This window comes from Onychomys torridus, chromosome 11, assembly GCF_903995425.1.
Source record: "Onychomys torridus chromosome 11, mOncTor1.1, whole genome shotgun sequence".
NCBI classification, from domain to species: domain Eukaryota; kingdom Metazoa; phylum Chordata; class Mammalia; order Rodentia; family Cricetidae; genus Onychomys; species Onychomys torridus.
This window is the reverse complement of record NC_050453.1, coordinates 33467065-33482804: the sequence shown is the minus strand read 5'-3', so window position 1 is coordinate 33482804 and position 15740 is coordinate 33467065. Positions and strand designations below refer to the sequence as shown.

General features: G+C 43.7%; 1 protein-coding gene, 1 long non-coding RNA gene and 9 other non-coding genes across 18 annotated transcripts in view; 10 read left to right on the top strand and 1 right to left on the bottom strand.

Moving 5' to 3' along the window:
- The first annotated feature begins 798 nt into the window (after nt 1-798).
- Nucleotides 799-5094, top strand: LOC118593455. 5 transcript variants are annotated; one of them, XR_004946224.1, is made up of 12 exons: nt 799-870; nt 1541-1590; nt 1769-1797; nt 1993-2028; nt 2763-2789; nt 3030-3058; nt 3326-3367; nt 3505-3640; nt 3830-3885; nt 4421-4442; nt 4632-4692; nt 4870-5094. It is a non-coding gene; the product is annotated as an uncharacterized LOC118593455 (long non-coding RNA). The 5 variants fall into 5 exon arrangements; XR_004946223.1 differs by lacking the exon at nt 3326-3367 and having other exon boundaries at nt 801-870; XR_004946225.1 differs by lacking the exons at nt 799-870; nt 3326-3367 and adding an exon at nt 925-1336.
- LOC118593565 lies at nt 1114-1193 on the top strand. The gene has a single exon (XR_004946242.1). It is a non-coding gene; the product is annotated as a small nucleolar RNA SNORD74 (small nucleolar RNA).
- Nucleotides 1636-1697, top strand: LOC118593576. Its single transcript, XR_004946253.1, has one exon. It is a non-coding gene; the product is annotated as a small nucleolar RNA SNORD75 (small nucleolar RNA).
- Nucleotides 1843-1924, top strand: LOC118593560. Its single transcript, XR_004946237.1, has one exon. It is a non-coding gene; the product is annotated as a small nucleolar RNA SNORD24 (small nucleolar RNA).
- Nucleotides 2896-2958, top strand: LOC118593566. Its single transcript, XR_004946243.1, has one exon. It is a non-coding gene; the product is annotated as a small nucleolar RNA SNORD44 (small nucleolar RNA).
- LOC118593575 lies at nt 3181-3247 on the top strand. The gene has a single exon (XR_004946252.1). It is a non-coding gene; the product is annotated as a small nucleolar RNA SNORD78 (small nucleolar RNA).
- On the top strand, nt 3683-3763 carry LOC118593562. Its single transcript, XR_004946239.1, has one exon. It is a non-coding gene; the product is annotated as a small nucleolar RNA SNORD79 (small nucleolar RNA).
- On the top strand, nt 3953-4035 carry LOC118593567. Its single transcript, XR_004946244.1, has one exon. It is a non-coding gene; the product is annotated as a small nucleolar RNA snR60/Z15/Z230/Z193/J17 (small nucleolar RNA).
- Nucleotides 4487-4564, top strand: LOC118593564. The gene has a single exon (XR_004946241.1). It is a non-coding gene; the product is annotated as a small nucleolar RNA SNORD47 (small nucleolar RNA).
- Nucleotides 4727-4806, top strand: LOC118593561. Its single transcript, XR_004946238.1, has one exon. It is a non-coding gene; the product is annotated as a small nucleolar RNA SNORD81 (small nucleolar RNA).
- A 3768-nt stretch (nt 5095-8862) lies between the features above and the next one.
- Nucleotides 8863-15740, bottom strand: part of Dars2 (aspartyl-tRNA synthetase 2, mitochondrial) — a 33108-nt gene continuing 26230 nt past the window's right edge. For all 4 annotated transcript variants that reach the window (XM_036202672.1, XM_036202673.1, XM_036202674.1 and 1 more), the window contains 4 exons: nt 13606-13824; nt 13299-13409; nt 11978-12053; nt 8863-9712 (listed from right to left, as the gene is read on the bottom strand). In XM_036202672.1, the coding sequence (XP_036058565.1) occupies nt 9498-9712; nt 11978-12053; nt 13299-13409; nt 13606-13824 (621 nt within the window). In that variant the 3' untranslated portion in view covers nt 8863-9497. The remainder of the gene's footprint in view (nt 9713-11977; nt 12054-13298; nt 13410-13605; nt 13825-15740) is intronic.

The following is a 15740-nucleotide window of genomic DNA, read 5'->3' as shown; positions in this document are numbered from 1 at the left end:
GGCAGGTACTGGAGCAGCTTCCGTGTGTGTCAGGGAGCATGGGCAAAGGGTGACCTGGCTAAGCGGGGAGATGGCAACAGAACCCGGGAAGAGAGAGCAGAACGCGCAGCCGAAGAGCAGCCGGCGCACAGGTGAGGCGCTGGAGGGGGAAGGGGGCGGCGCCCCGGGACCCGGTACAGGGCGGCGCAGGCGGCAGCGGTGGGGGGTGTGTCTGGGTGTGTCCCCGCCGCGGGGTCCTGAGGGAGGGGCTCGCGAGGGGGCGGGCCCGCAAGCTCTGCAGCCCCGAGCCAAAGTGGGGGGGAGGTCGCCGAGTGCTTGGAGGGGAGGTGGAGCCGGGCGGCTGGACGCCCCAGGAGCTGGCTGCAGCCGCGACGCGGCCAAGGAGCGTCCGGTATAGGCTAATGGGGCGGGGGTGCGGGGCCCGAGCCCAGTCAAGGAGCAGCACCTACCTCCGGGGGTGGAAATGGGCCGGAATGGGCCGGAACACCGTCCCGGAAGTGAAACCCCCCGCCCCCTCCTCCGGAGCGGGCGACGTGCCGGAAGGAAATCAGTCACCCTCACACCGCCCCTCCCCCAGCGCTTTCCTGACGGGAGCCCCCTCCCCTCCCTCCCTCAGCCCTCTCTCCTCCAGGAGGCGGAGGCCGGGCTGGACGTGCCCGCGGCGACTCCGCCCTCCAGGCGTCGTAGGGCGGGGCCAGCGGGAGGACTAGAGGGCGGGAAGGAGGTGGGGCTGGAGGAGGAGTCTGAGGAGCATGGGCGGGACCTAAGGGGACGCAGCGGAGGGCCGTGCGTCGTGACGTCACGGAGAACTTATATACTGGGCTCAGCCGCCATATCGGCCTTTCGGCGCGAGGAGGGAGCTTGTGTTCGGTGTGTAAGGTCTTGGGGTGGGTGTGTGTTGTAGGCTCAGGCCTTGGAGGATAGATTTTTTTTTTTTTTTTTTGCAAATGGATCCACCGCAGACTGGCGGAGTTTCGAGGACAGCAATGAGCTTGTAAGGCCCACAAGCTGGAGATTGCCGGGACTTGGCGTTGCGTGCGCGCGCGACCTAAGATGGTTTTATGCAGTTTTTAATTTTATTTTCGTAAAGTCTCCATAGGAGACTCGGCACCTGTGTTCTCGCTATGATGAAGGCTATGTTGGTAGGGACAACTGACCTTGTTGATGAATACCAACGACTCTGATGGCGGAGCATGCTGAGTCACCGCGAGAGGCCTTTTGTACTGGTTGTGGTTTTATTTTTTTCTATTGTGTGGATGAGGAAGACCACCATGATTTTTAGAGATCACCATGAGGTTGATGGCGTTCGTTAACAACCGCCTCAAAGTAGGCCCTGGTGAGTGGCCACTAACAAAGCCTCCAGTGGAGTCTTAGGTCTGTGGAAGAAATTTTAAGTGATAATGGTGGATAGGTGCATTCCATAGAGCCTCATTGAATACTATTGCCATTTGTGAAAATTTTCCGTTTTTTTTTTTTTTTTTTTTTTTTGCGAGTAAAGCTGTTGTATTTCAAGACTTCTAACCTGGCGAATTTTCTTTAGGAATGGTGTTGTGGAACTCTCAGGGGCTCTTGGTGGCATCACGCACACAGGTAAGAATTGATAAAAGTCTTGAGGATATCATCAAACACTGTTAAAGCCAATGATGGTATGAGAGTAGTGGACAGAAGGGATTTCTGAAAAACACTGTTCTGAGGCTTTAATTCGGGTAGAGGGTGGCAAAAACGCTGTGAAAGCGGGGGTCTCATTCTTAACATGTCTTTTTTCTAGTTCTGGGACAAAGCTGGATGAAGAGTGAGGTAAGTACTGAAATAGGCCAATAGGAGGGTAGGTTGAGTGAACTGTGCCACAATGATGACATTATATTTGCTACTCTTGACAGTGGGATGACGATAGCCTTAAACCACCATAATTGTAACTGAGGCATACAGGATAATGACTTGCAGGGTCTCTGCAGACTAGACAGAATTTACAATTAGCTCTTTTACTTCCAGGACCAATAGAAGCTGGATTAACCATGGGTGTGCAGGGTAAGGAGCATTTTTCCTGTATATGCCACATTGAAAGGAATGATATGTAAGCTGTTATCCAAAAGGAAAGATGGGCAGATGAGCACAAATTGGGGATCCACAACATAAGCCAATACAGAGACAGTTATATGAAGTGTTCGAGGAGAATAGAATGGGTGGGAGATGAGAAGCAGAGCAGGCCATTGCTGTGGTCTCACGCTGTCTGAGGAGGTTCTTCATAGGAACTAATCTCAGCCAGGTGGCTGAGCACGTGCCTTTAATCCCCAGCACTGGGGGTGGGGGCAGAGCTAGGCAGATCTGAGTTTGAGGCCAGCCAGGTCTACAGAGCGAGATCCAGGACAGGCACCAAAACTAGAGGAACCCTATCTTGGAAAAAACGAGTAATGTCTACATGGTGGGTGGCAGGGCCCTATTTGGCTGACTCTGGGTCTCTATCACAAGCTCACAAATTTGCTGAGTTGGCCAAGTAGAATTGATGCAGGTTCCCTTTTTCTGGGTTATAGAGACATGCAGTTAAAATGGTTGGGCCAGGAGGTGGCGTCACACTAATCCCAGGCAGAGGCAAGCTGATTTTTCAGGCCAGTCTCGTTCTTAAAGTGAGTTAAAGAACAGTTACACACAGAATCAACTGTCTCAAATGTGGTTGCATAGTTAGACTAAGTCATGTCACCATTTTGTGTTCTGGCAGTCGTAATAGCAACCTAGTTTTTAACTTAGCCTGTTTGAAATTGTAGGTGCTGTGACCACAAACAAGATGAAATGTGAGTAGAGTTAATGGAATTGTAGATAACTGGGCAAATATGGCTCTGTGGTTGCACTTTTGCATAGTAAATACACATGCTGTGTGTCTCCTTTGTGTGAACTCAGCCTGCATGATGACAAGCCAATGCTGACTAACATGAAGGTCATCTTATTAGCTCTATCTGATACGGGCTTGGTTAGCTTTTGGTGGGACAAATTCTGTCTTTTGGATGCACTACAATTCTGATTTTTTTTTTTAGGTGTGTGAATTGTCTGGACAACTTTTAAAGTAAGTATTGGGAAACTGAACAAAAGCCAATTTAAAGTGGCATGCCATGATTGTAGATTGACTTGATATCTGGCATGTATTGTCTCATGGATGTTAGATTTGTGTTTACAAGGACAGGGTTTTTGTAATGATGTTATGCAAATGTCTGATCTGAATATGTTGTAGACAACAAATCTTAACACTGAAGAACCCTGTGACAGGCAACTAAGAATACTTAACTGAATTATGCTTAGCATATTTGTAAGAGGTGTTTTCTTTTAATTTTAGCCACTGATTGCATGTTTTCATTTGGATGGCTTGCTTGCTTGGGTAAGAAGCCAGTTATGGGCTTGATTTGTGCCAATAAGTAGGATCTTTTACAGTATTTATTACATGGCAGTTAATTCTTGAGCTTGGATGTGCTTCCTCACCAGCACTAATTGGCCTATTGATTTCTTTTATTGTAGGTATGAGTATTTTGCCTACATAACAGAAGAGGGCAATCAGATCCCATTGTATAGATGGTTGTGAGCCACCATATGGCTACTGGGAATTGAGCATCAGAAGAGCAACCAGTGGTCCAGACTGACCCTGTAAATGAAGGTGAGGAAGCATTTTTGTAGATTTTACTTATGAATACAATACTACTGTTAGTGATGAATAAAGTTAAACAGATGGGAATCTCTCTGAATAAGATTGAAGATTGGTTATTAAGCTGAAACAGTAGTTAGAAACTTGTATAGTAAGTCTACATTATAGATGTCTGTTTTTAAATGAACTGGATTTTTGCAGGTGTGCATGGCTCCCCTTGACTGAAGGCAGGCACTGGGCAACCTTGTACCAGAAAGGTAAGTGTCTTTGCTGATGAAATGTGGATGAATGAGTGCTTTCTTTGTTAAATAATGCCCCAATAAGCCGATACTATGATGATAACATAGTTCAGCAGACAGCCTCTGATGAACAAATCATAAGTCTTTCGCTCCTATCTGATGTATCTGGCTGTAATCGTTTAAAGAATTGTCTCCCATGAATTTTGCTGTATTAGTATAAGATGGAAGCTAGGTCTTGTGATTGTAAGGCCACAGGTCAATGCCAAAGCACATGGAAACCTCAGTCACTACTTAATAAAATGTCTTATTTGTAAGAGTGTACACAGTCACTAGTTCATAAAACGTCTTATTGTAATGTCAGTAGTTCATAAAATATCTTACTGAAAGTGTAGGTGTATGGTCACTGACTACCATAAAAATCTTAGGTCTCTTAGAATTGTCAGGAAAAAATTGTGGAAAGCTCATCTAGACTACTTCAGTACGCAAAGTGCAAAATGTACTGAATGGTTAAGATAAATTTCTGGGCTAATGAAATTTTCTTGTTTTTAAACAGATCATTCAACCTGAATTTTAAGGTAAGCCACCCTGTTTTATACAGATTATATATAATGTGGCCTGTAACCAGTGATGTGATGATTCTGCCAAATGATACTAAGTGATATCATCTTTAAAACCGTTCCATTTTATTTCTGAGGTTACTATAGTAACATGCAACTTATAAGTAGTCTAAACAAGATAAATGATTAGATGTTTTTGTTTTGTAGGGCTCCTGTGGCAGAAGTGGGCATGCAATTTCACTGTGAATTTCACCTTACTATTTAAAAGGTGAGAATTGAAAATGTTAACCATGAACCTATTCCAGAATATGTGATGATCTCACCACAACTTGAACTCTCTCACTGATGATTACTTGATGATAGTAAAAGATCTGATATTCTGTTTAACAATTACTATTTAAATTCAGATGTAGAAATGTGCCTAACTAGGTTACCTCTGTTGCAGGTGGCTGGATGGATGCTCAGATCATACTTCGGGTTTCCAATTATGAGAATTTACCATCAAAATAAATAGAATGTGGAATTAAATACAAAGTGTTCGTTTTATTCTCTAATGCTTAGAACCAAGTCCATTGAGCATGTTTTGTGTGGAGTATTATCCAGAGAAAACTGCTCAGGCATGGATTTACATGAATAAATAGGTCTCAGCTGGCTAGCCAACTACCCTCAATTGTTTCCATGCTTTTTAAGTACAAAAATAGGTCCTGCCTTAATAATAGCAAGAACAGATTAGGTCTTTGATTTCATGTTTGACAGGTTTGTGTCTGCTGAATCTCAACCCAAATGGCTTTGTCAGTTGTACTATAAGGTTAAATCCAGAGTTAAAGTGACTGACGGGTAGCAGGCTCTTAGAGAATGAATGGTCAGGAAATGGCATGCATGCACAGCATGTTTTGAGGTTTGCCAAGTTGCCCTGGAAGATAAAATATATGAGCTGATTAATCTTGGCATTCTTGTCTTAAACCAGTGTCCCCATTATCCTCAGTTAACCTTTAGGCTTCTGTAGCCTCAGTCAGTGTTCCCATCAGGTTTCCTGCATCAGCCAAAGTGCTGAGATTATACATACAGGTCATCACACCTAGTCTAGAAAGAACCTACATACTTGTAATCTTGATACTGTTAGTGGTTACTGCTTACAATTTTTTTCAGGACAGTTTATGTAGTTTTGGTTCCTGTCCTGTATCTTCCTGTAGACCATGCTGGCCTCTACCTCCTGAGTGCTGGGATTAATTTTAGGGGCCTATAGCAATATTCAAAAGCAAGCATTATTTTAGTTTTAGAATCAAAGTCAGATTGAAGAGCCAAGCACTGGAAGGTTAGTGATTGCTGAGAATACTGTAAATGAAAGTATTTTATGGTCATTACTAGCTATTCCAGACAATGAAAATTGGATATAACAATATGGCATTGTTATGGATTCTGTACACACTAACACAAAAATTTAATCCTCTTTCTAGCCCATAAATAATTTTTTAGTTACAACTTAATAGTCACAGTGGCAAGTTTGAGGCATGCATAGTGGGCATGGAAGGGAACATGGATTGTTAAAGGGCACTTTGCAAAGCCCAAGTTCCTTGATCCTTAAGGTACTAACAGGAAGGTGATAATAAACTGTACAGTAGTCACCTAACTACTGGGATCTAGTACAATGCAATGATTGAGTGCTGGGGTGAGGACTTCCCTATTTGTCACCTGGTATGGTTTTACTTGCCTAGGCTAGTTTCAAGTTTGTGTGTGCTGAGGGTTCCTAAACACTTGATAAGCCAAGTGCTTGGATTACAGGCATGCCCAACTCTCGATAATTTAAAATTTTGAACAGGTATTTTTATGGCATACATTACTGACCTGGTTAATGGTAAAGTTAGTTGGTCCTTACGATATAGTCAAGCAGAACAATAATGTCTTAGAGTTTATGGGCTGGGATCAGTCCCTGGCACTGTTAAAAGCTCTGAAATTAGCATTCTAGAGGTGGAGGGAACAGTGAAAGTTTGGGCTGCGTGCCTGGTCCTAGAGGGAGGTGAGTTGAGCTTAGGTTGCTTTATCTCAAACCTTTATTTTTAGCTTTATTTTTAGGCAGTGATGGTGCACACCTTTAATCCCAGGGGAGGCAGAGACAAGGGGACCTTTTGAGTTTGAGAATTGCAGGACAGCCAAAGCTAAACAGAAACTGTCTCAAAACGAAACCCTAAACCTTTTTGTTCTTTTTAAGACGGTATACTTACAGTCCCAAGTGTCTTGAATTCACTATGGAGGTCAAGCTGGCCTCAATTAGGGATCCTAATAGTGAGGACAGGGTTCCAGGTAAACCATATTTTCTAGTTATGGGGAAGGTGACAGGAATAGGGTAGGGTTTGGGGAGCTGGGTATATACACCAGGCTCTGCTTAGTTCCCTGGGAATGAGGTCAGAGTGAGGTTGGAATGGGTGGTCTGATTCAGAGCTGGAATTAAAACCAGAGGATTGACTTGAAAAGGAGAGGCGATGATCTGCATTTTACCCTCTGGCCTATGGGGTAAGACTGGGGGTTGGTTTTGAAGAAGCTAGGGAGGGGAAGACCTGCAGTTTCCTGGCTAGAGTGGTCAGGATTCCCACGGAGTCCACTGGAGTTGGAGACTGTCATAAGCCATGATTTTGGGGAGAGAAGTTAAAAGGGGAAGATGTGTGTGTGATCCACTGGAGATGGGGCTGGCTGGGTTTGGAGCAGGCTGTTAAAGAGGTAGAGAGGAGATCTGCAGGTACCCTTACCCATTTCCCTAATATGAATGGTCTGTAGTGTGGTGGTATTGTGTTCCCCCCAAAATTACGCACCCTAATAAACTTACCTGGAGTCAGAGAACAGAACAGCCACTAGATAAAGAGGCTAGAAAATGGTGGCACTCATGCCTTTAATCCTAGCATTCCAGAGGCAGAGATAGGTCTGGATCTATTTTGAGTTCAAGGCCACATTGGAAACAGCCAGGCTTGGTGACAGACACATGCCTTTAATCCCAGGAAGTGATGGTAGAAAGCAGAAAAGTATTTAAGGCATGAGTACCAGGAATTAGGCTGGTTAAGCATTCAGGCTTTGAGAAGCAGATCCATTTGGATGAGGAAACTCGATCAGCTGAGGAACTGGCAAGGTGAGAGGTAGCTGTGGCTTGTTCTGCTTCTCTGATGTTCCAGCATTCACTCCAGTACCCAGCTCTGGGTTTAATAAGAACTGCTAAGATTCCTGCTACACTGCAGGTTACCATGGAGTGCCTACAGGTGTTCATTTTACTGTTTGTATCAAGAGAATTTGAAATCACAGTAAGCTTCAGAGTTCACTTTTATGTATATAAGCCACAGGTTGATGTTGGGTGTGTTCCTTGATTTCTATCTTAGTGATACAGGGTTAGTATCTGAACTAGGAACTCCCCAGTTGCTTTGATTGGATGGCCAGGGAGCTTTGGGGGATCTGCCTGTCCCTACAAGTGCCCCATCACACCTGGGTCATGGTGACATGAACTACATTCCTCATGCTTAAACTCACCTTACTGATTTAGCTATCTCCCCAGCCAGCCCATGTTTTTAGATCCTTTTTCCATTTACTTGTGTGTTTTGTATGTAAGTGGGTAGAGGTCAGAGGACAACATACAGGGGTCTGTTCTTTGCTTTCACCATATGGATTCCTTGTATCAAGTCCAAGTTGTTGGATTTGAAGGCAAGTACCCTTGCCCAGTGAGCCATCTCTCTGGCCTGTGGTCTTTTTGGAAACAGGGTCTCATTGTGTTGCCTTGGCCGGCCCGGGAGTCCCTGTGTTAATCAGGCTGGACTCAAACGCACAAAAGTCTGCCTGCCTCTGCCTCTAAGTGCTGGGATCAAAGGCATGTGCTACCAGGTCCAACTGGGAGTGTTTGGGGTTTGGCACCTATTAAGACTTTTCCTATATTCCCTTAATTTCTTAAAGAACACAGGATCTGACCTTTCCTATAGGGAAGTGTTGCATCCCAGTACTGTTGGAGCCTATTATTTTTATTTGGACCAAAAGAGGTAACTAGTTGCCAAAAGGTGCTCATCTGCCTCCTTAGTCCTTCCACCTCCACAGCCCGAGCACTGCTGCAGCAAGCCTTTAGTTGTGTTGTGTAGGGCTGTGATGCTGGTGACTGGACTCCAGAGTTGGGTACATTCTATACCAGAGCTGGTGTGGTGGTTTGAGAAAGAATGGCCCCTAAGCTCGTATTTGAGGACTGTTTAGTCACCAGGGATTGGCACTTTTTGAAAAGATGAGGAGGATTCAAAGCCCATGCTAGGGCTGTTGTCTCTTCTGCCTGCAGATCAGGATGTGTTACTTCTCCAGCACCATGTCTGTGTGCGTGCTGCTGTGCTGATAAAGAGGTTAACCTCTGTAAACAAACAGGGCTTTCTTTTATAAGAGTTGCTATGGTTACAGCAAACGAGCAGTGACTAAGACAGTGCTGCTGTACAGTAATTCAAATATTTTTACTCGACTTCCACACGTTACCTCCCTGCTTCTGGCCACAAGAGTCCTGGAAGATAGCAGGACAAGTGTCATTCACATTTCCAAAAGCAGCACGAGGAGGCTGAGAGAAGCTGGCAACTTGCTGAAGGTACAAAACTGAACAGAATTTTGTGACCTTTTTTTGATTCTACTATGCTACTTCTCAGTATATTATATTGATAGCTGAAAGGTCACAAAGCTCAAGTTATATAGTTCTCCTAGTGAGGCTAGATGAATTTAAACCCCCTCCCTGCATCAACTGGCCAGTCTGCAGAGGCAAACTTTCTCCTGTATGACTTGGTATCCTCTATCCTAAATAACCTATCTGGGTTTATGAAAAACAAGCTTAGAAAACACCAAGACTCTAAATACTCCAGTAAAGAAGTTTTCTGTTTTGTTTTACAAGCTTCGATTAAAACCTTCCACAAAAGTCCAAATCACAGAAAGTCCTAATGGTACATGTTACCAAATCATACTTGGGTAGCTTCTGTTTCTTCCTGTGGTGATGACTGCTTCCACACGGAGACTTTGATTCTAAAGTCTGTGGCAGCTCTGAATCTTATTTTAGGTTTGGTAAAGCAAAGAAGACATAACTTAAGAGTTCAAGTGTTTGGAAGGTGTGGCTGATGCACTGTCCTCTTCTGAGTCTGTTGGCCATGAGACCTGGATATGGTAGGGCTTCAGCTCTTCAGGAGGCAAAGAATCTGGGGCATTGCTCATGAGGTCATGTCCTCGGTAGGATTTGGGAAAAGCTATGACGTCTCTGATGCTTGAGGCTCCAGTGACGAGACATAGCAGTCTGTCTAACCCTGTGATATAAATCAAAGTTAGATGAGAAATGCAGAGAAATTAACTTTAAGAATAACTTGTTTTTTTCTACTATCTTTTTTTGGAGACAGGGTTTCACTATGCAGCCCTGACTGTCTTGGAACTTGCTCTGTAGGTCAGGCTAGCTTCAAACTCACAGAGATCTGCCTGCCTCTGTCTCCTGAGTGCTGGGATCAAAGGCATGTGCAATCACCTCCTGGTGAGACAGGATTTCACACCTAGGATGGCCTGGAGCTCTCATATTTTTGTTATTTTTATTGTGTCATCTGTGTATGAGTGCAGGTACCCACAGAGGCCAGAGGTGCTCCCCAGCACTGGAATTATAAGGAATTATGACCTGCCTGATATGGATGTTGGAATTCAAATTCAGGCCATATTTGATGCACATGAGAAAGATTGGGTATATTAACCACACTAAATGGCAGACCCCATGTCCAGCAGTAGATGGTTAACACAAAAACGAAACCAGTGAATGCTATTTTGTAGACTTTTTGTCTCATTGCTTTGGGCATTATTTTTTGCTTGTATATTGTGGTTTCTGGTTTTTTTTTTTTTTTTTTTTTTTGAGGCAGGGTTTCTCTGTGTAGTTTTGGTGTCTGTCCTGGATCTCGCTCTGTAGATCAGGACGGCCTCAAACTCAGAGATCCTCCTGGCTCTGCCTCCCGAGTGCTGGGATTCAAGATGTGCGCCACCGCTGCCCAGCCTGCCTGTTCCCTTTCTAAAGAGAGAACAAGCGGAAAGGAAGGAAGGAAGAGGCCAGGAGGTGGTGGTACACGCCTTTGATCCTAACACTTGGGAGGCAGAGGCAGGTAATCTCTGAGTTCAAGGGTAGCCTGGTCTACATAGTGATTTCCAGGGCTACACAGAGAAACCATGTCTCAACAGACCAAAGAAGGAAAGAAGGGTAGGTGGGTGGAGAGGTGGGAAGGATCTGGGAGGAGCTGGGGGCGGCCTGCATGTATATCTGTATGAGAGTGTCAAATCCCCTAGAGTTGGACTTACAGTTGTGAGCTGCCATGTGGGTACTGGGAATTGAACCTAGATCATCACAGTCAAAAGAATGACAGACACATGGTGAATAATGCCTTGGGGAATTGTGAAGGAAGCTTCAGGAAAAGGCAGAGGACCTTTTACCTTGGTTGTTCCCTGGGTTGTTCTTAGATGTGATCTCATGCCTCCTGTGTTTTTATAAGACATGTTTATTTTTGTTGGATGTCAGAACACAGCTATCGAACCCAATCTGGTGAGTGCTGTCCTCTTGTAACTGAATCTGGGCATGGCTTCTGTCTTGCTTTCCCAGCTACAGCCTATAGTACATACCAGGCAATTGTGTTGAAATTGGTCTGTCCTGAAAAAGTTCTGAGAAAGGGCTGCTCTGTTAATAGTATGTGCTTTACATGTTTTTCTGAACTCCAACCAAACTTCCTTGGGTCATTACTTTCTTTGTTTCATTCATGTATAAAAGTACTCTGAAACTGAATTAAATTGTCTAAAGCATTAGACTGTTGTTTACTCCATTCTTTAAAGTTCTCAAATCCCAGGTTTTACAGTCAGATCTGGATAGGTCAATGAAAAGCTGACACTAGCCCCTAATTTTTTTTTTTCTTTCTCCAATTAAAAAAAAACAGAGATGGCTCAGAGGTTAAGAGCACTGGTTGCTCTTCCAAAGGTCCTGAGTTCAATTCCCAGCAGACACATGGTGGCTCACAACCATCTGTCAGGAGATCTGGCGCCCTCTTCTGGTCATACATGCTGTATACATAATAAATAAATCTTAAAAACAAAAAACAAACAAAAAAACAAGCCAAATTCAGGTACTCTGCAAGAGTAGTGAGCACTTTTTTGTTGTTGTATTGTTTTTAAGGGGGTGTGTGGGTCACACTGTAGTCTTGGCTGACCTGGAACTTGCTATGTTGACCAAATTTGAATTCACAGAAATCTGCCTGCCTCTTCCTCCCAATTGTGTTCGCTCCGTGTGTGTGTGTGTGTGTGTGTGTGTGTGTGTGTGTGTGTGTGTGTGTGTGTATCTGAGTGTGCCACCACACCTGACAGTAAAATAAAAATGTAATGTGTTCATAGATTGCACAAGGCTCTGGGTTCAATCTCACCTCTCATAAATTATGAAATAAAAAGAGACATTGAACTCTTGGACTCTGCCCATCTTAATTCCTTCCTCTTAAACTGAGAGTCTAAATTTGAGACTGTCATGGAATAGAATTTAATGTTCAAAAAGGCAAATTGTTTACCTAAGGCAATTCCTCCATGAGGGGGAGCCCCATAGTCTAAAGCCTGGAGCAGATGGGAAAGCAATGTCACATCCTCCTGAAATACAAACCACATTTTATTTAAACATGAACGAAAGTCTTCAATAGTAAGGGAAATGAAGTTCAGTTTTAAAAGGACACAACTAGGGAGACTGTACTGATGTTAAAAAAACAAGAAACAAAGCTCGAGGAGGGTTAAAGTTCAGTGGAATAGAACAAGTCCCTCCCTTGTACTCCAGCACCCTGGAGAAGGCAGGAAGACAGTGAGCGCCAGCCTGGCCTGAGCTACAAGTCTTAACACAGAAAACTAACACACCCACGGAAGGGCCCACCTGTCTCTGCCTCGTAATGTTACCATTCACTGGAAATGGCATTTTAGGAGCCTAGTCTCAAGTGCCATCCTTCAGTTCCTGTACTACCCGAGATGGTTTTCGTAGCTGAAGCCTGACTCATATTTACAATTCTACCTCAGCCTCTAGAAAGCTGAGATCTCAGGCTTGTGCCACCTCTGTGCTTTGTGACTTGGGTAGTACCTCCCTCAAATTTTCCTCTTTAAAATGAACATAATGAGGGTATCCACTCACAGAAATTATGTGAAGGTTAAACAATACATCAATGTATATATGCTACTTTTGTGTTCTGTTTTGCTTTTGAGTCAGGGTCTTGCTACATAGCCCAGGATGGCCTAGAACTTAAGCCAACCCTCATATTTCAACCTTCTAAGTGTTGGAATTAAATGCACGAGCCACCACATTTGGCTGTATTATCATGTACCCCCTGGCACACAGTGTGGTGGTCTGAATGAAAATGGCCCCACAGGGCTCATAGGGACTGGCACTATTGGGAGGTGTGGTTTTGTTGGAGTAGATGTGGCCTTGTGCAGGAAGTGATTGGTGGTGAGCTTTGGCGTCTAAGATGCTCAAGCCACACCCAGTGTAAGCAGTCTCCTCCTGATGCCTGCCAATCCAGATGTAGAACTCTCAGCTCCTTCTCCAGCACTATGTCTGCCTGCACACCACCATGCTTCCTGCCATGGATTAAACCTCTGAAACTGTAAGTCAGCCCCAGTTAAATGTTTTCCTCTGTAAGACCTGCTGTGGTTATGGTGTCGCTTCACAGCAATAGAAACCCTAAGAAAATAAGCATTAATAAGCAAATATTATCATTTGCTCTTCCCAGTCCCTGCACTAAACACAAAGAAAAGCTGACATTTTGTTATCTAGTAAACTTTCCTTTTTAAACAAATGTTTTATAAAACAAATAAGTGGGCAAAAGTAAGGCAAGGTTAGAAGGCATTTGTTACCTTTAGTAATGTTGCCAGGATGTACCTCTGTAGCTGTGCATCATGAATTCGGATAGAACCACCTCCTATCTCATTGCCATTTAAAACCAAGTCATAGTGTTGGCCACGAACCTACAAAATTCACAGAATTTTCATGTCAGAGAAAATTCCTGGCTTTCAATTTTATAGGACCAAGACATTGTACTTAAACACAATTAACAGTAGTTTCAGTTTTTTCCTTGGTTCTCCTAAGTGAATCTTGAAGTTCTTTGTATCTATTTAGATACTTCCTTTTTATTTGGAAGAATAAAATAAAAGAGCAAGCTACCTTTTCAGGCTCAGTATAGAGGAGGTGAATGTCACTGGGCTGAGGAGCAGTGAATGGGTGGTGGGCTGATTCCAGCTCTGTGGGACTCTCTTCCTTTGTAAGGAAGAGTGGGAAGTCCACCACCCAAAGGAAAGAGAACAGTGCTGGGTCACGGAGTACCACTCCTCTCATTTCCAAAAGGTCTGCACACTGCAGTCGTAACTTTCCTAACAAAGAGCACTGTAAATGAAAGACACAAACATGAAGTTAGCTTCTTGTGAGAGTGGGCATCAGAGGACACAAGCTAAATTTTGAAGGCCAGGCTCTAGTAAAAGATTGGCCAACTAGTAGATGAGACTCTCTTTCTCAGGAGACAAAGATAGGAGGATGATCTGAATGCTAGATGGATAAGCACACATGACCCTCAGCCAGAGCTGACTGTGTGAGCATCTCATGCCACAGGGACCAGGAACACAGGCACCAGAGCCTCACAAACCAAGCTCTGAGTCTGTCTGCTTACTAATTTCTCCACATCTCATCATAAGTAAATGGGGATAAAATACCTACTTCAACAATGAAGTGATACCATTATTTACTGAGGTGAGGTACTGCTTTGTTTCCCAGGTTGGGAACTACTGAACTCAATCATGGTTTAACATCCTGAGAAGCTGGTACCACAAGTGCACAGAATAAGATTTGTAAAGTTAAGTGAGACAAGGTACATAAGATACAGAATCCAACAAAATATGGGGGCCAGTTTCATTCATTCTATTTTTTTTCTCCAGTTCCTCAAGCTAAGGTGAGGATTTGATGAATGTCTGACATGCACTTAAAAGTCAGAAAATGTTAGCTATGATTAGAGGTAGCATGAGTTAGATGGTGATATAACACGGAACTCTGAGGGCTGGGAGGCTGCTTGGTAAAATGCCTGTCATAGAAACATGAGCCCCTGAGCCTGGATCCCCAGCACCCATGTAAAAGGCAGATATCTGTGACGGCAGCACTTGTGGGGTAGAGACAAGTGTATCCCTGGAAGACTCTGAACAGCTAGTCTAGCTAATCAGAACTCCAGGTTCAGTAAAAAAACATCTTCTCAGAACCTAAGGTAGAGATTGAGGAAGAATATTCAACATTAACCTCTAGCCTTCATTCACACAGGCACTCACATGTGCACATACATATACATACATACCACACACTCATCACACACATACAAAATGTGAATTTGGTAAGTAGTTAGATCTGATCACTTTCTAGCTGTGTTACAATAAGAAAACTGTTAACTTAACCTCTATGCCTCTACGTGGTCTCAGATATGTGGCCTAGGTGGCTTTTTCTCCTGCCAAGGCCTCCTGAATGCTGGAATTACAGGTGTGAGCTAGCACGTCCAGTTCTACAAGTTTTAATATTCCTGCTTCTCTTGTCATGTTTTGTATATTTTATAAGGACCTTTCCAACTACATCCACTTTCCCATCTATTTTCTGACAAAAAGTGATTTTGTTGGTACATGGTTAGTACACCATCTGTGACTGAAACACGGTCCTGCCTTGACTATAGCAGTTGAGGGATGTCAGCCCAGCAGCCCTTCCCCTCCAGTGGACTGAACTGTCCCTCCATAGTTTCAGGAATACACTGTGTACAAAAGTTTGTAATTACCAATTTCTTTTGCAAACCTTCAAAATATTTTTTCACAGTTGTATTGATTTCCTAGTAAGAGCCAGACCTGATGTGTATAATGCCAATGAAGTTGATAACTAATGAAGAGACTCCAGTTTTAAATTTTCATTGTGTGTGTGAGAGAGAACGGGATAGTTGCGGGCAGAGACAGAGAGAGGAGATGACTTTTGGAAGTTGGTTCTCTCTTCCCATGTGGTTGCCAGTGACTGAACTCAGGCTATTAGACTTGGCAGCAAGTGCCTTTACCCATGCGACCACCTCACTACCCCAAGACTCCAATTTCGGTTTGCTTTTAGTTTGACTATGTAGTTTAGGCTGATTTCAAACTGAGGTCTCCTGCTTCCATACTACAATGCACAGAATGGCTCTATTTATTATAAAGTACTGAAAGACATTCACATAACCATTTATGCAGAGCAGCCCTGCTTTATGAGACAAACAGTCCATTTTAAATATGTAAATAAACGTGGGGAAGAGG